The 18,557-nt window shown below is 35.9% G+C and overlaps 2 protein-coding genes across 16 annotated transcripts in view; one reads left to right on the forward strand and one right to left on the reverse strand.

Annotated features, from left to right (window-relative positions):
• LOC147566725 (16S rRNA processing protein RimM family) overlaps positions 1 to 10,096 on the reverse strand; it is a 26,733-nt gene extending 16,637 nt beyond the window's left edge. For both annotated transcript variants that reach the window (XM_086653235.1, XM_086653234.1), the window contains exon 1: positions 10,055 to 10,096. The gene's annotated coding sequence lies outside the window, so the exon portion shown is untranslated. The remainder of the gene's footprint in view (positions 1 to 10,054) is intronic.
• LOC147566726 (NOL1/NOP2/sun family protein) overlaps positions 1 to 17,541 on the forward strand; it is a 22,287-nt gene extending 4,746 nt beyond the window's left edge. For 9 of the 14 annotated variants that reach the window (XM_086653240.1, XM_086653248.1, XM_086653250.1 and 6 more), the window contains 11 exons: positions 266 to 692; positions 2,847 to 2,994; positions 5,475 to 5,612; positions 6,091 to 6,153; positions 7,566 to 7,687; positions 12,094 to 12,328; positions 13,760 to 13,968; positions 15,013 to 15,113; positions 16,035 to 16,116; positions 16,564 to 16,628; positions 17,130 to 17,541. In XM_086653240.1, the coding sequence (XP_086509366.1) occupies positions 266 to 692; positions 2,847 to 2,994; positions 5,475 to 5,612; positions 6,091 to 6,153; positions 7,566 to 7,687; positions 12,094 to 12,328; positions 13,760 to 13,968; positions 15,013 to 15,113; positions 16,035 to 16,116; positions 16,564 to 16,628; positions 17,130 to 17,244 (1,705 nt within the window). In that variant the 3' untranslated portion in view covers positions 17,245 to 17,541. Of the gene's footprint in view, positions 1 to 265; positions 693 to 2,846; positions 2,995 to 5,465; positions 5,613 to 6,090; positions 6,154 to 7,565; positions 7,688 to 12,093; positions 12,329 to 13,759; positions 13,969 to 15,012; positions 15,114 to 16,034; positions 16,117 to 16,563; positions 16,629 to 17,129 lie in introns of all 14 variants that reach the window. The other 5 variants (XM_086653246.1, XM_086653238.1, XM_086653237.1 and 2 more) reach the window with 1 other exon arrangement.
• The last annotated feature ends 1,016 nt before the right edge of the window (positions 17,542 to 18,557 follow it).

Below are 18,557 nucleotides of genomic sequence, written 5' to 3' on the forward strand. Positions count from 1 at the left end.
TACTATCTCACCATGTCACTTCATCTCAACTTCTATCTCAACCGCATGCCTCACTTCGAAACAAGTTTGTCTTTTCATAGTAGAAGAACTTCTAAAATTAGAATTTCTTATACTTATCATTCCAAATCTCACAATAATTATTATAGATTTCATCTATAATGTTGGAGTATGCTGTCATTTGGTTGTTTGAGTTGTTGCCAATTATCTAATTCAACCTTTTCTCGAATTTGCTCTGGTTTTCTTTCTTATTATTTTTTCTCATTAGGCGGCCTTCATGCTACTCCTGTGTCCGTGTGAATACTCTCAAGTCAACAACTAATACAGTTATAGAAAAGTTATCAGCGATTCTGCAGGGAAAGTGGGTCACAAGTGAGATTGATAGCAACAATATACAAACAAATGATGTTATTTCTGAAGTTGATATGAGGCGAAAACAAGAAACCATCTCAGAAGAATGCCATAAAAATCAGGATTCAGATCACAATGTTATGATACGATCCCTCCTATATGGAGATGCACCTGAGGCGAGCTTACATGGTGTTCCCATAAGTACATGTCAGTTACCTGGGTTGGACTATGTTTTATTTGTCAAGGGTTCAGGACCACGCGAAATTCAGTATGATTCTAGCCAACCTATAAAGGAGGTAATTGTGAGCCGAAAATGTGCAGAAGCAGTTCTTCGAGGTGCTCAGGTGTGCATCTTCTGTTACTTTCAAAGTATTATTTTTTTCTTTTGGAATTTTTTGAGTTTACCATATCATCACTAATTGGTAACTGAGTGCACCCCCTCACTAAATGGTGATTCGCGCACCAATTTAGACTAATGAAACTGTCTAGGGTTTAGGCCTTTAGGGTCTGTTAATATAATGTTTTTATGGCGTAAATTGATACCCTCCCCACTTCTAAAAGTCACGACCATGAAACCATCATTTCTCTCTCCACAACTCCTCAAACCCTAATCCAATTAGTTCCACAAATTTCAACCCAAGGCTCACTGTTTCTCTCTCTTTTATGTCTCCCTAAACCCCGTTCAACTCTTCCAATATTTCTCTAACTTGCAAATTGTGATCAGATTATGATCTCTACGGTTAAAACCTGGATTTTAGGTTCAAAATTTGGGGTAGGCGCAGATTTTTTTTTTGAAAGTTTGAATGAATATATTAAAGAAGAAAGATATATACAAAACATGGATAGTTAATACGGGAAGTGTGACATCATCCATGCCTTCCAATTGACTACCATGTCAACAGAAGGCACATCTTTGAAAGCTTTCAACACCCTAGACCAGGCAAAGACAATGCCTTTGACATCCTCTATATATCTACTCTAGAATTTGGATTACAGTCGTTGAAAATTTTGTTGTTCCTATCCTTCCATAAGTTCCAAATTATGGCTGCCGGGTTGATGCTCCAAATGCTCCTTCTGTTCTTCCTAACAGGAATAGAACCCCACTGCTCCAGGATATCCGCCAGGTTGTTTGAAAAACACCACCCAACTCTTGAAGTCGATATGAAATAAGTCCAAAGACTAACCGCCACTGGGCAATGAATGAAAAGATGGCTGATGGTTTCCTCCTCCTGTTTACATAAGGAGCATCTATTTACTAGGATCATTCCTTTCTTTTTGAGGTTGTCCACTGTAGGAAGCCTTTGGAGAGCTGCTGCCCAGACTGTGAAACTAATTCTGGGAGGAATAGGAATTCTCCAGATTTTCTCAATAACATCCTTGCTAAGAATGTCATTCTTCTAGTTGGCTCTTCTATAGAAGTTCCTCACAGAGATTGGGTCTTCCTCCTTAGATCTCCAGACTCTGTTATCACTCGAATTTGACGGCTTCTTAGTCTCAATAAGGGCCAGCAAGTCTGTAAGCCTTTGGAGATCTAAGGAGGCACAGATTTCTTCTGTTTCCATTTGGAAGTATGGAATAAGAAGGAACCTTTAGTAGTAAACTTTAGAGAGCATGTCAGGAGACTCTGAAATTTGAAGATTTGAAGCAAATACAATTTTTTTTGTTTTCAACTCTCTCCTTATGAAAAAGCTTGTACAATTTGCATCTTTGAACTCTTTCTAGATTTTCTTTTTTACATTTTATTCTCCAAGACATTTCTAAACTATGCAAAAAACGGTATGTAAAATTGATGTTTTGGTACGGATTACGGAACATACCCTATCGCGCAACCACGTGAGCTGTTCTGCCGTACTAGTAATGTTGTTTGGTACCATCTTTACAATTCATATGCCTTAAAAATAGCTTATAATTTGAGCTTTGATATAGTGATATTCGTATAACCTGACTGACATGCCCAATGTGGTTATTTCCATGAAGGAATCAAGTTACATACAATGTTTATAAAGACGCATAAGATGCGCATCGAGGCGTACACCTCTACGCAAAGTATAGGTATACCGCATCAGAACTTACGCCTCGAAGTTATACTAACTTTCTTTGTTTTTATTTAACTTCTAGAGGTAGTCAAAAGGGTAGAAGTGACCGAAAACATTCATATCCCTCAACTTTACTGTTGAAAAATTAATTTCGTGTAGTACTATAAACAAATTCAATAAAATATGCTATTGATAGAATAACATACTAGAATTGAATTAAAATATATGAGTTTGAAGCTACGCCTTTTTACTACCTCGAGGCACCACCTCGCATTGTCAAACAAAACCGCATCGAGGTGTAAAAACGTTTTTTTAAACATTGGTTACATATACTACAATCATGATACTAAGAATCCTCCCAATGTCTAATTACTTTTTGTTGATATTTTTTTTCTTTCTATTTGTTTCCTTCAGTTTTAGTTTTTCGTTTGATTTATTTCCTATGTTTCTTTGCCCTCGTAGGTTTTTGTTCCTGGTGTATTGGCTTGCAGTGCTCATGTGGAGATAGGGGACATAGTCGCAGTCTCAGTTGCTCTGGAGCAGCCACTTGATGGTGGATGGGGTGTTGGTATAACACGCGGTACTATCTTAGAAGGATCATCACACAAAGGCAAGGACTTAATATTTTGGTTATAAGCTTTCTGTCACAGAATGTACAACTGAAGTCTGTGATGTAATCGAGGTGTATGTGAACAACTTTCCTCATAGCCAAGCCATAGGTGATCCTAAACTTCATACTCATCCACACCAGGCAGAATTATTTTGTATATGAAATTAGTTTAGATTTAATTAGAAATACTGTATTTTTTTCGGTTAAAATCTATGTCTCTATTTAGGAAGTGTATTAGAAGGGCTTCTTTCCTACATATGGAGATGCGATGGATAGCAATCTGAGGTCAATACCTTAGTTTAGTAAAGAGTTGGGATTAATGAAGAGCTATCGTGAGCAAGTTCTCGTTGGCTTATCATGATCATTGGTGAATCCTCTTGACGAGCAACTCGCCTACAAGTTGGTAGTTGGTACTAGAGTCATAAGGCCGAGAATAACCTGGTGGCTAGAAGAAGACAAGCAAGGAGACCACTAAAATGCGATAATCTCAGGGATCATGATGACCTCATGACATTGGTCGCTGTATTGGTGACTCTAAACTTGGATTGACAGCGATCACATCTGCATTGCCTACAGATGCATCATTTTTGACTGATTAACCATATTACAGTGAGTCCTAGCCAAATTTCTATATTACTCGACCAAAACACCCCTGAAGCTATTAATTTAGTCACAAAGTTGTACCTGCCAAAATTGACCAATCACCCCATTGTCTTCATTTTGTAATTGACACTGTCCCTTCTTCTGGCTCGGAATTTTGAGTTTGTGGTGGAAACATACTCCATATCCACCCCCCAAAACGGCGTACTACTCAATCTTGATCAGCTGACTCAGTTCTGGTTATGAATCATGCGCTTGTTGATGCTTCCGTGCGTAAGCCAACCCTTTCATTATGTTGAGACTTAGTAGCATTAACAAATCTCCCGAAGGTACAATGTGTTCACACCCAATACCAGATTCAGGTTTTTCCAACTCATACCAAAGTTTGCTAACTATTTTTATAAGGGAATGAATTCCATTCAGCGATCAGCTATAAAATCAACAACTAATAGGGATTTGAATTTTAGTTTAATTCCCGGCTTTGAGTCAATTTTTTGTTGTCACCAAAGAATTTTGGTTTTACTATCAAAAGATTCCATTTAAAAGTTCGAGGTTGAGCTTTTTCAATGAGAGGAAGATGATGTAAATAGAGTGGGCAGCACTAAGAAGTCTAACTATGAATATCTATTTCTTTTTCAGTGTTCGAATTCGTAGTATAACTACAAACCATTTTGAATAGGGCGTATTCTCCTTATATAGTCAGGCCTGTCCTTATATGGGAAAGGTAGATGATAACTATGCATTTTAATGAAGAGTTAATGGTTTCATTGAAGAATTGTGGTAACAGAGTACACATTTTGTCATCCTGATAATACTAATAGGTGAATCCTCTGCAGAAGTTGTTGCTTACGTTTATACCATGATAATGAATATCAATCTTATGGTCTTCAAGACACTCACTGCCCCTTGTTCCTCATGTCATAAAACTAATGAGAGCAAAAGACAAACATACCCCGATATGTTGTACAAAAAAATAAGAACCCAGAATAAAAACCCATACTTTGGCTCAAGCAACTGAACCAAAAATATGGAATTGCTGTGCAGGTCATGATGAACAAGGATTAGGGGAAAACATGCCTAGATATAAATAAAATTTTGTTAGGAGGTTGAATATAGTTACCCACTCGTCTGCTGACGTTCTATTGGTCTACCTAACAAAAATATTAGATGTGGAAAGTGAGTAGGCAGTATGATTCAGAAGACTCCACAATCCACACATTTCAGCCACAATATGAATTAACATTGGTTAGCGCGGGGGTACATCAATCTGGTGGTCAGCTTCAGCCACAGTCCAATAGAAGTTCCTTTTTTTCCAGTTTCGCAGCTTTATAGCCAATGGTAAGTACGGGCAAACCATAGGAATCCATAAAATGATGTGGAAAACTACATCAGCAAGTATATGATTTGTAAATAAAACAAGTCATTCCATTTTTTTTTTATTATGTTGAGCATGTTTAAGGACATTAAGGGGCTATATTAAGTTGTTATGGGTTAAATAAGTTATAAATCGATTTATGATTTTATGCTGGTATTAGCCTTCTCAATTGAGTTTTCATAAGCTAAGGAGCTAAAACAAAAACTAGAATGTTGATGTTAAGCTGAAGTTGTTAGTCAGTTTTTTCTGTGTGATACATTACAGATATTGGATAAAAAAGAAAAACAATGAAATCTTGGATTAGAAGTTCAAGTCCATTTTTGTGCACAAGAATGCATTCATATTCCTGAATGTGGCAGATAACCTTGTTTACATTTTTGCATTGCTCTATTTCCTCATGTTACTTATTTCTCTTGATCAATATTTTCATTTTTTATTGTGCTTTTCTCTAGTTGGATTGCCATGTAATTGATGCTAAGTTCTGACAAAAGTTAAGGTTCAACAGATCCTCATTACCTTGAAAGAAGGGGTCTATATATAGGACAAGGAACAACAATGTTATCAAGGGCTGGTATGTTCCGTGCTTCTTCAGGAGTTGCCGTGGAAATGACAGACAGAGTATATAATTTGCATTCATTTCATGGTACCTTTTTCTTTCCATATCACTCATGGTTGTGTTAACCAATTCGTTGATATCTTGATTTTTGCCAAGTTCAATTTTTGTTCTAGTGGTGATTGTGATGAAACTGTCCTGTCTTACAATAACAACCAAAGGTCCAAGGCCAAACACTAAATTCATGCGTCTTTTAGTTTCAATGTCGAAATTGAGGTGTATCACTTTCGTATGATGATTAATTTGTGCATCTTGATCATTTCTATAGGTTAATTTTCCTTACTTTAGAGAGAGTAAGGGGTTCTGCCTTCTTTTTCTTTTCATGACCTTAAAATATCAAGGTCAATTGTATTTATATTGGACTTTTCTTTAAACCAAATTTGTTCTTTGATATCCTAATTTTTTGTTAATATGTCTATTTGCGCATCTTATTTACTTAATAGATGTAAGAGTTACTTATTCTTAGTGCCACAAGCGCTAATTGTTCTCTCAAACTTTTTGCTTCCAGGAGTGCTGGAGGGAGAGATATTTCTTCAAAATTTGCCTAGCATTATCACTGCTCACGCTCTAGGTATAATTTTGTAGTTTGTTTTGTTTCTTTCTCCTAATACTTGTCTAATATTCATATGCTTATTTGATTAAGATTAATCTATGGTTCACAATGGTGTACTTGATTTTTGTCTTTCTAAGTTACTCATCTGTAGGGACTCTAATGTTATACTACCATGTTCAGGCAAGAAATGTGAGTGTCATAAGAATTACAGAATAACTCTTTAAAAGTATTCTTGATGTTATAATTATAATAATGAGAAAAGGACATAATGCTCCAGAAGAGTTACGTAAATGTAACAGAAGATCATCAATTTTCATTATTAGACAAAAGACTTGGATGAAAAAGTGGTAAATAGCATTTACTACCAAAATTATTCTGTTATAATGGTACAAGGATTTTTTCCTTATTAGACAAAAATCTTGATAAATTTATGTTTAAATCTAATCCTGTTATAAAAAGTCATTAAAAGTTATTTTCTCACATAGAAAATTTGTAAGTCCATTTTCGTGTAGGTAGGTTGAATTGCCGAAACATTTCGGTCGAAATATGTCGACATTTAACTCCTTGTAATAAAGTAAAACTTATATGCATAAAAGGGTGATTAGTCTATGCATAGTTGCTGACCTGCATTAACATTTTTAAGTTTTGAACTATTGGTGTGTAGTTTTGATTCTTTTGGGCAAATGCCTACTGTCTCACACATAAAATTAATAATATTAGCTATTAATAACATACTTTGAAGTCTGAATAATGAGTAAGAGCCTATATTTGGTATGCTGAATCTAGGAAGAAGAATGAATATAAGATGATTAACGTTTTGGGGAAAATATGTAAAAGCGTTTGGTGCCATAAAATCTATGCTTTGGTTTAGGTCTGTAAACACGATTATACTACATTAGAATTATCTAGGAGATTTCAATGCTACCCGGCTGAACTCCAGTCAATTTTCAGTTGTTGCACTTATAGGTAGACTTGTAGACTCGAGTGAGAGCTGAACTGAAGAACTTGCTATCCTTTTCTCGTGCTAACAGCTAAGCGACTGCGGACGGATTCTCGTATTGTGGAATTGTCTATGGATCGGTCTATGTTTCTATGTATATATAATTGTGGGCATATTTATACATACATTACATGTAAAATTAAATTAGTGCAAAACCATTACAACATCTGTTTTACAAGTAGCCCCTCTGCATGGAATCAACCTCTCTCGTCCTCCTCTTTCTTGAGATCTCTCTTGCAAGTGGGAAGTCCTTGACTCAGAGGATCGACTGTGTCTAGCACTGATGACTAATAACTTCTATTAACATAAATTTGTTGGAACTCTTAACCATATGGGTTGCCGACATCATTAGTTGCTTCCTTTATTTAGAACTTTACATGCATTAGGTTTCCGTTGATATTTCCTTTATATAATTAGGTTTCTTCTTTAGATCCTCAACCAGGTGATCGTCTACTGGACATGTGTGCTGCCCCAGGAGGAAAAACAACTGCACTTGCAATCCTTATGAAGGATAATGGAACAATTATTGCAGCTGATAGATCTCACAACAAGGTATACCATATTGTCTGTCACTATGTTGAAAAAGTCGGCAACGGGGACTAGTCGGCGGACCCGGGACTGGGCTTAGTCGCTAATAGTCGTATTTACACAGGACTAGTCGTATAATATAAATATATAATTTATTTTGTATAAGTAATTATTATAGGTATAAATATAAACATTTAAGACAAATTCAAACCAACCAAAGTATTCTAACATCATACTAGATGAAACGCTATGAAATCATTCAACAATCACGGATATATTCAAACCCTAATAACTACATTCCAATTATAAACATGCTTTCAACTTTAAAAGACTAAGAAATCAGTAAAAAAAAAACAACATATGGTCTCTAGAGAGCGAAAGAGTAGTTAAAAGAAAATGAAGAAAATAAAGAGAGAAACTAGCTTGAAATCTTGTTTGAAGAAGAGGATAGCTTCAAAATCTACTTGAATCTTGTTTGGTTGATGTTTGGAGATGAGAGGATGAGTGAAGAAGGCAAAGCTTCAAACCCTAGAGCAGTCTTCTCGTTGGAAAATAGAAAATAAAATAAAAAATACTCCGTACATGCTGTCCCTTATAAGTCCCGACTAGTCGGACTAATCAACTCGACCCTAGTCGGGCCGAGTCGGGGCTTTAGGCGAAATTAGGCCCGACTAGGGTTTTCAACCCTAGGCGAGTCGGCAAAGTGGGGACTGAGGAGTAGTCGGGGACTAGCAGGGGACTAGTCCCGACTTTTTCAACATAGGTCTGTCATGACTTGTGATTGTAAGGTTTCATGTTATTCTGTTAGGTGAATAGAAATAAATCAAGATGCCAAAACTTAAGCAGTCAAGTTGTTGTTTTGCAAGATTGTTGCATGAATCTGCAAAAGCTACATTCGGTACTTAAAAATCTCTTAAATGATGGCGGCACTCAGATTTTGTTGCATGACTTGGATTAGTTTAAAAGGTTTAGGAGCACTCCTTCGTTTTTCTGAACTCGAGTCTCACTAGATTAATGGGAGTAATAATGCAAAATATTATTTAATAATCATATAGGATACCTTAATTGTTGTTGACAAGGTTGAGTTAATGTTACCTTGAACACAGTTCGCTCCGCTAAGTGGTACCAGTGGCGTAGCCGGGAATTCAGGGGCCTGGTACGAAAAAGATTTGGGGTCCTTTCACTCTGAAAGATAAACTATTTTTGCTTATCCTAATAGAAAACAAATTCAAAATTATTTGAATTATAATTTCTTCAAATTGACCATATTAGTTATGTATTTTGTTTACTTTTTCTCGTTTTTTCTAAAATTTGAAATTTCCAAACTTATGTTTAATATTTTTTGTGTCAAGATACAGTATGCAGCACGGTGTCTTAGTGACTATATTTATATCAAATATATTATATTATTTTGATAAAACATCATCATATGAAAAATTACTTTGACTACTGAACAAGAAATATCTGGTTAGCTATATAATAGCAACATTCGAGATTATATCGGATACTTACTCTATAGCAAACATTATAACTACCTGGAGAAACGATTTCTGACCTATCCACTAAATAATATTTATGTTAAGCTTTGGTAGTATTTAAGAAAATAGAAAAAGAACCGTTTAGAAAGAAAGGGGGGGCGAGACATGCTAGACTTGAGGTTTACCTAAAGAGTATAGGTGCAAATGGTTGTACTTATTTAATTGAGTATCAAGTTGATAATGGTTTTACTCCCTTCAGAGTTTGTAGAGAGTTAAAGAAAAGGAGAGTTGGAGAGATAAAGAAAGACAGAGAAAAATAATTGAAAGTGAAGAAAGGTAGAGAGAGAAAGAGTTAGAAGGGAGATAAAAGAAAGTTAGAAAAAAAGAGTAAAAAGTGTGATTGTTCACTTATCAGAGTCCCCTCGTTTTGCGCGTCAATCCATTTCAATTTCTTCGCTGTTTACTCCACTGTAGTTATTACTTCTTAGTTAATAATTTACGATTTTTCAACAAAAAAAGACTAATAACCTATGGTTAAAAGGGGGCCCCTTTGGGTAAAGGGGCCGGTGCGACGGCACTGGTCGCACCCCTTTACTCACGCCCCTGAGTTGTATAGGTAGCAATAAGTGACACGGCGACACGCTACCATGTGAGTATGTGGTACGCTAAGGCCTGAGGGTATACCTCTTCGGTGTGCTATTTTAAGGTCCGATACATTTTAGAATATTCTTACTAGACTGTTAATGCTCTCCCCGAGCCCGAGGTGTTCCTCGAGTTATTTGGCTGAGTTTGATCGCTTAGGATGTGTCTATCTTCTAAACCACATTATGAGTGTTGACTGTATCATTCCAATCATTCCAAATCTCAATATTTTAGGATCTATGGTTCATATGTTGTCACCTTGGGGAATAACTCTTAGGGTCTGTTTGATACGTGAGAAAAGTGGGTAAGAAAACTGATTTTCGTAAGAAAATCAATTTTCCACTGTTTGATTGGTCCTCTGAGTAAGAAAACCGATTTCTTGTAAGAAAAAAAAGTGTGAAAAAAGGTCCAAAAATTTTACCACCTTTGAGATGGGAAAATTGATTTCTTACTCACTCTCTCAAACTTGCGCTCTCTCTCTTCACGTAAGGGCACTTACGTAATTGTCTCTCATCATCTATCTTCAATGTTGACTGCTTGGTGAAATTCCTTCTCTTCTTCGGTTCCATTAATCTTTTGATCTCATCACGTAAATAGTTTGATTCCTTTTGAATCTTCGATCTCATCATGTAACAGCTTTAACGATTTCGATCTCATCATGTAACAGCTTTAACGATTAAGATCTCATCATGTAAAATCCTTCGGTAATCCAGAACTCAATGGTTCCACAACATCAATAGGCTCTGGAAGTTTAATATCTTTTCATGATTAAGATTTGTACTCTTCTTTAAGATTATGTTCTATCATCGGCGTCGAATGTGATATGTTCGTCCGCCATTGATTAACGTAGAAAACACAAGAAAAAAAAATCAAAAATTTCATATCAAGGTTAGGGTTCTTTATAGTTGCCACATACTTGACGGATCAAAAAGGTTGATCTTCTTAATATGAAATTCGTTAGTCAAAGAACTAACCTCCATTAAAAAGAAATGAAGGGATCTTCGATTGAACCACCTAAAAACTATCAACATCTTTAATCAAAAACCATCAGAACCAACCTTCATAAATGGGATATTCTTCACATCTTCAATCAAAAGAGCTGCCTTCATTTCTTCCCTAATTATTTTTCTTCTGTAAGAAACCAGCCATCATTTCTTCTTTAAAACAACAACGAACCCCACTATGCAATCTCTGATTCCAATTTTTGGTGTGGATTTTTTATCCCCTTTACTCCCACATGAACCCTAATTGGAAGATAGAATAAGGGTTGAGCTCGTTGAGAATTGGGGATTAAATTGAGGAAGTTACAAACGCGCCCCCTCTTTTTAGCAACTGACACCATTTTTTTTATGTATAAAGCCGGTGCCGAAGTCCAAAATGGCGGTGCTTTTAGAAGATTTCTCAAATTTTCTTACCCACCTACCAAACGCTTAAAAATGGATTTCTAGCCAGAAAAAGTTCATTTTCTTTCCCATGTGAAAATGATGATTTTCTTACTCAAACATTTTCACATCAATCAAACGGACCCTTACTTATCGGGTATGTTCCTTCTGTCACAAGTTGAGGCGAGTGACGCTTTAAATACTGAAAAGATGTCTGTGTTCCTTAGGAGTATGGAGTAAAAGAGTAGGATTAGCTCGAAAGACACCTTTTTTGTTCTGAAATAAGTTTTGATAGGGAACAAATGTATTATTACAGGTTAGCTGGAGAGAGAAGAGACCAGAATAAAATAAAACAACAGAGAAAGAAGAGACCAGGATCGACTTTAAGTGTTTTCTTTTCCTGTTTTAGAAAACATTTCTTTCTTTTTCAAAATGCCTCTGATTGATTCAGCTTGATGAACATTTTCCCCTAGTTGAGTTGATTGCGTTGGCGACACCAGGCGAAAAACATGGGAATTCACATTAATGCGAGTCAAGCCCCTTGTTTACCTATCTCTTTGGTCGACTAGGCAGCACCTTTAACAACATAACTAGTGAATGAGAGAAGCATTTTCTGTATTCTATAATGTTTAGCGAGAAATATAGATTCATTTGCAATGGAAGTACATAGTATTTGCTTCGAAGGGTTTTTCCGTGTTTTATCTTACGCATTAAGAATGTGAAACTTGCAAATCTCCAGTTTGCTTAAAAAATGATTGGTAACAGTGCATCCATAATCTTGGGTTCTTTTTCATGGCATAACAAGATTTTCAGTTTCTTATTCCTATTTTTATGAATTGATATTGTTTTTTCTTTTTCTATTTCTTCTTCTTTCACCACATAAAGGCCCTGATCAATTTTGTATTTCTAAACTTTGTATTTATTTTAGGTTCTGGATATTAAGAGGTTGGCCACCGAGATGGGCTTGAATTGCATAATTGCCCACAGGCTGGATGCTCTTAAGTCTGTTTGCCAAAGAAGTGACCAAAATCATTTTGATATAGAAGATTGTAATAAAGAAGGTGCACCGTTTGAGAGTAAAAGCTCAAGTGAATTCTGCATTGAAGACAAAGAAGCTGCTGTCACCAAAGCAATCAACCCTCATATATCATGCAATGAAGAAGGTTGGTAAACCTCAACTCGTTCAGTATCATTCACTATTTTAGTGTGAAATCAAGAACTATGCTTGCTAGGTAATATTAGTCTTTCATTTAATTCCTTACATGTCAGGTTTGAACAGAACGAACGGTTACTTCATAGGTCTTACCCACACACTGCATAAGACTAGAACTGTAAGCATGTTTTTTTTTTTGAATTGTTAAGCGTGTGCCTCGAACTCTTGACCTCTAGGGTGGAAGATTATACCTCTTACCACTCCAACCAAGGGTTGTTGGCAACTGTAAGCATGTTATCAAATGTTGAGCATACTTTTACTGAAATGTCCGAAATATTTCCATTCGGAATTAAAGCGGAAGCTTACAGTTTTCAGTGTACATATTTTCTTCGAAATAACAAAATATTTAGATGAGCAAAATATTTTCACTCCCAAATTTAGAGAAGTAAAGCAACAAAAGTTCAGCTTTTCGGAGATAAGTTTGCTTCTTTTGGATGCATGTAGGAAAAGTAAAAAAAATAAAAGAGGAATTGCTGGTAAAATATTGAAGAATTGGATCTAGAGAGAAAAGGGTGGATAATTGAAACAGTCCCAAAATCGATCTACAAAGCTAAGGACAAGTTCTGTACAGAACACTCATTTTTCAATTAGGCTTTCATCTTCAAATTTGATTAGGTGCACAAAATCACATTTACAACTCTTTCCTGCATAGTTTCCACTTTCCACCGACATGATGGAAATGTCCACCAACATAATGGAAATCTAGCAAAAGATCCGGTGAAACTAAAACTAAAGACATCTTTTCCTTCATCTTTTCCTATGTCTGTAATCCACATGCAGGTCGTAGACCCACAAAGATGAAAATTTTATGTTTCATTGAAACATCTTATGCAACTTATTTGTACATGATTGTCGGATGACTCGGATCATCTATAAAATTTCAGCTTGCAAATCTGGTCGAGAAGTAAAAGTACCAAAGTTGATTGGTAAAAAGCCCCTCGGCTAAAGCTCATTAGTACATGTGAGACCCAGGGTTCAAATCTCGCCTCTTCCAATGTCCACCATACTTTGTATAGGGAGATACGTTATAGACAAAGGCTCGCTTAGCGTCTAACCTAGATTTAATGTGAGCCTTGAATCTGTTATCTATGAAAAACTTTCAAGAGAATTGCAGTATGAAGTAAATATCCGAAGTGTACAAGGAGGAAAGGGGAAACAAACCACACTCTTCATGAATTTACTTGACTTTTGTCTGAATATAAGTTTCCATTTTTATGCCTGTCATTCCTTAAGATCTCGTTAACAAAACAAAGTGCTTTTAGGAGATTCATGTAATGAGATGATCGTTTGCCATGGACTTGTAATTATGATAGTTTTACAGCTAGATTCAACATATTGTTTAAAAAAAAAAATCAGGAATTCAAGTAATTTAATTTTTCAGTTAGAAATGGAGAGAATTCAACAAACTACCAAAGCAAAGCTGAACTTCGGAAAAATATGCGAAGAATGAGGAATGGAGTAGGAAGGAATCAAACTGTGGGCGGTAAAGTTCAGAAGTCGAAGGGTTTTCCTCCAAATAGCTTTGATCGTGTATTACTTGATGGCCCATGTTCTGCTCTTGGACTGAGACCAAGATTATTTACTGGAGAGGTGAGTCTATTGGTGAAATCTGTACGACTTTGTTATTTTTGGGTTAGTTTCTATTTGGCCATATAGTGTGTCCAGCTCACCTTTTTGGGCCTCAGTTTTTGACTACTTCTTATCTGACCCCCAAACTCACAATTTTGGTATGGAAGTAGGAAAAACACTTTTTCTTTTCAAATTTGCCTCTGGCTTTTTTTTTCTTTTTGTGTTATTCAACTGGTTAATATTATTGTTGAAACCTACAAGTATACAATAAAGAGAAAGGGTGGGAGAACGAGAAGTAGAGTTGGAGAGGAAAGAGAGACAGAGAAAGTGAGAGAAAGTGAGTGAAAGTGAGATCGGGAGAGGGGAAAGACTCTAGAAGGGGGAGGGTCTCCATTCCTTTCTCCCGCTTTCTCTTTCTCTCCATTTGTCAATCTCGTTTTCTCCATATCTCTTTCTCCCTCTTTGTTACTCTTCCTCCCTATGTTATTCTCTCTCCTTATTTAAGAGAGAAGGACTCTGTTTTCCAGGAAATCTGGTTTCTGGATACAGAGGGAGGGTTGACTGTGAGAGAAACCAAGAGGGACTGTGGGAAAGAGGCAGAAAAAGGGAAAGGGGAGAGAATAGAGAGAAAGAGGAAACGGTGAGCCTAGCGGCACCTTCAATCATTGCAACTCCCTTTCTCTCTTTACTTCTTGCTTATTCATGCACGAGTATTTTGGTTATTCATGCATGTAGGCTTTTTATAAGGGTGATTCGTGGTATGAAATTCTGACATAGAGTAGTAATACATGTTTAACTTGTACAAAAGTTTGAAAAGATGAAGTAGAATTCCAGGTGTAGTTTTATGTAATGGAGGTGGTAGTTCATTGTTTAATATGGCTTCAGAAGAGTCCAGTATGAAGTCGGTATGAATTGTTCTTTTAATCAGATTCTTGCCAAAATTGGCTTAATGTAATATTTATCTTGATCAACAACTTTGTAGCATTGGTCTTGGTATTAGCATTCTATCCTCCCAACTATATTTATGTTTCCTCTGTGAACGTGAATAACTGCTTTTTGTGCCAGGAAACAATAGAATCTTTAAAGAAGCATGGGAAATATCAAAAAAAGATGTTTGACCAAGCTGTGCAGCTAGTTCGCCCTGGTGGAATTCTTGTCTATTCGACGTGAGTATGTGTGCTATTTATTTTCCAGTTGGGAGTGAGCTGGTGTTTGCTGACATGTCGGTTTCGGTGGAAATTTCGGTCTGTCCAAAAGTGGAAACGTTTTGTAGAAATGTTTCGGCCAGTGTGGAAATCCTACAAATCTACAGAAATGGTAGAAATATGATGCAATTATGTATAACAAGATTATTAAACCATAATGAAGCATAAAGATGATGTTTAACATTATCTATTAGTTTGGGGGAGTATTAACAATTACACAGTTACTTCCGGGGGTAAATTGAATAACTCTTTGGCTATAACACCCAAATGATAACATTCTTACTGATAATAGTTAACAAACTATGTTAGTTTGAGAAGGTATCGTCAATGACGCAGTTATATCAGGGGTGTTAATAAGATAAAATCAATTTAGGCAGTTAAGTCAAGCCGTAAATCATTCAAATAGATTTAAAAACCATGGAAAACATACCATAAAAATCAAGAGAGATCTAAGAGAAATGAAGATGAAAAAGACGAAGGAAGGGATATGTTTCTAGTATTAGTTTCTCCGGGTTTTTTGCTAGATTTTCTACTATGTCAATCGAAATTTCCATCATGTAGGTGGAAATTTCGACATCTCCAACAACTTCGGTGGAAATTTCGATCATGTCGGTGGAAACTATGCAGGAAATAGTTGTAAATGTTATTTCGTGCACCTAATCTCATTTTAGGAAACGTTTCGCGAAGTTTCATTCCTTGGATAAAACTTTTTTTTTTTTTTATATATATATATTCTTATATAGTTTTTCTTTATGGTGCAGCTAAATGTAGTAGTCTTTATTTTGGATGGCATTTTTACTTATTTTACCTGTTAGTAAATTTATGATATAGTCTTTGATGAAGAATAAGCAGGGTTGTTGATACTGATACTTCTTCTTTTAGGTGTACAATAAACCCTGGGGAAAACGAAGCACTTGTACGTTATGCTCTGGATACCTATAAGTTTCTCTCCTTAGCTCCACAGGTAGAGCTCTTTCTTCATTAATTTATGTCTCCTGCTGTTCCCGTTTCAATAGTGGACTGTGGGGGCCTTGAAAACAGCCCTTTTTAATAGACACGTGAATGGCATAGCCATGTATAAACGAATTGTTCTGACCCGCTAAGCAGTAAACTGCCACAACCTGTGGAACGCCGAAGGCTGAACACAACCATGGACGCTTTGCCACGCCATGCCATATTCACCCTGTTTGTTCAAATAAGTGCCTTCATTGTTGATGGAACTCTAGTGTTATGAAATATGAACACCTACTTAAGTTTTCTATTTGTATTGTTGAATGAAAGTCAAACGCTCTGGTGTTGTTTTATACGTCCATCATTTGATGTTCTCTATTGACCACACAAAAAGAACACGAGAGTTACATTGGGGCTCTTTAATTACATTTTGATGTTTGCATCCATTTTGTACATTCAGCACCCGCGAATTGGTGGACCCGGTCTGGTTGGTCGATATGAATCAACGGATGGATGTCATGTTGAGTAAGTATATTTCGCTCGGCCATTTCCTTTAAATTAATTTAACAACTTTATATTGACGTAATACCTAGTTGGGTTCCATAATCCTCTCAAATTGTCTCGTTAGTGCAATTCTCTTTTGCCATTTTGATAATTTATTTGTTTAATTTTGTTTTCTAATCATGAGTTTGTTTAAATACATTTTACTAATAATTTTGAACGTGTTATTATATGACCGTTTTCGAACAATATTTGAGTCACTATAGGCAAGGCACACTTAGATGACACCTTTGACAGAACCAACTATTTCACGCTTTACATCTTTGACGTTATTAATTGAAGTGCTACCTCTGCACAAAAAGGGTAGTTGCTCGACACTTGTAGGAAATTGGAACCTATTTTCTCCTTCGACGACTATTCTAGTTGTTAATATACATATTCTTGTTGGATAGTAAATAGGATGCAAGATGCAGGCATTGTCATTTTTTTTCCTTCTAATAACTCTTTCTTACTTGATTGTTACAGGGAGTGGCTCACCCCGGAGGAGGCAGAACTAGTTCAGAGGTTTGACCCGTCATCTTCACTTGATACAATAGGCTTTTTCATCGCTAAGTTTAGAGTTGGCGAAAAGGAAAACTGATCTGGATGACGTACGTACAATACCCCTTTTGTTCTTTACTTGCTCAGCATGAATTTGGTGGTTGTGCTTTCCCAAGCGGATAGGAATATGTTGCAGACTCCATCCCAACTCTATCTTTTGGTGATCAGGGATGTGTAGTTTTTATATTAACACAGGAATCATGGGTCAGTTTATTTTTGTTAATGGAGTCGTTATGAAAGCAATCGTTTTTGAGATGCAACGAAAACAATATGAATTGTAAACATAAACTTTTTTACAAGAGATCAGCATCTTTTAAGTTATGTTTTACGAACGCCCGAATGAAGAGTATTTTACAAAGGGGGGTTGGGCCAAAGCCCCAAAATAAGCCCATAAATAAGGACCCAATCCAAGTCAGAAAAAGAATGAGATGCAGGTCCACGGGTCAGGTTCCATATTTGAAAGACGGGAACGACCTTGTGAATTTCGGTACTTACTAAAGTACCACTCTTCCTTCTTCATTTACTAAAAATCGGCTACCCTCTCTCTCTCTCTCTCTACAAATCTGCATCAAAAAATTTTTCTTCTTCATTTCTTCTCTAACAAATCTCCATAGAAAAGTTTATCTTCTTTGCAACAAAAACATTTACAGCAAACAATATGTTTCAAAGCAATAAGTTTCTCCTACTCTATCACCAAGATTAAACAGAAAAACCCTAAGTCTGCTTTAAATCCCCTTTTCACCACTGATCAACCAAGAACAATAAATAACACTAAGAAACAGTAAGTTTCCTCTTCATTCTTCAACCTGTTCTTTTTGTTTTTGTTAAAAATTAAATCAATGATCTTTTGTTGATTTGGGGAAGAAATATTGAGATTTGATTTTGTGTTTCTGCTCTTTAAAGACCTTTGTGTTTTTGTTTTTTCAACCTATTTTACATGTTGTCTTCTTGTGAATGTGTTTTGATTCTCAACTTTCCATTATGCAAAACAAACCCTAAATCGAAGAAATTTTGTGTTTTTTTATTTTTATTTAAGAACCCTAAATCTGCAAAACTTTTTAATTTGTATTTTTATAAGAACCCTAAATCTGAAGAAGGTTTCCTCTTTTATTTTATTTAAGATTCCTAAATCTCAGAAACTTTCTAGTTTGTTTTTTTTTGTAAGAACCCTAAATCTAAAAAAACTTTCCTCCTATATTATATTTAAGAACCCTAAATCTTAGAAATTCCCTGTACATATTGCAGTGTATGATGGACTGAGAAATTTTTAATGGTTCTTACACAAGTAACACAATTCACTGTAAATCCTTGGTTGGACGTTAAATTTACCTATGCATTTAAAATGTTATACGG

This window comes from Eschscholzia californica, unplaced genomic scaffold, assembly GCF_041429995.1.
Source record: "Eschscholzia californica isolate CP2 unplaced genomic scaffold, dmEscCali1.0.p SCAF_1, whole genome shotgun sequence".
Taxonomy (NCBI): domain Eukaryota; kingdom Viridiplantae; phylum Streptophyta; class Magnoliopsida; order Ranunculales; family Papaveraceae; genus Eschscholzia; species Eschscholzia californica.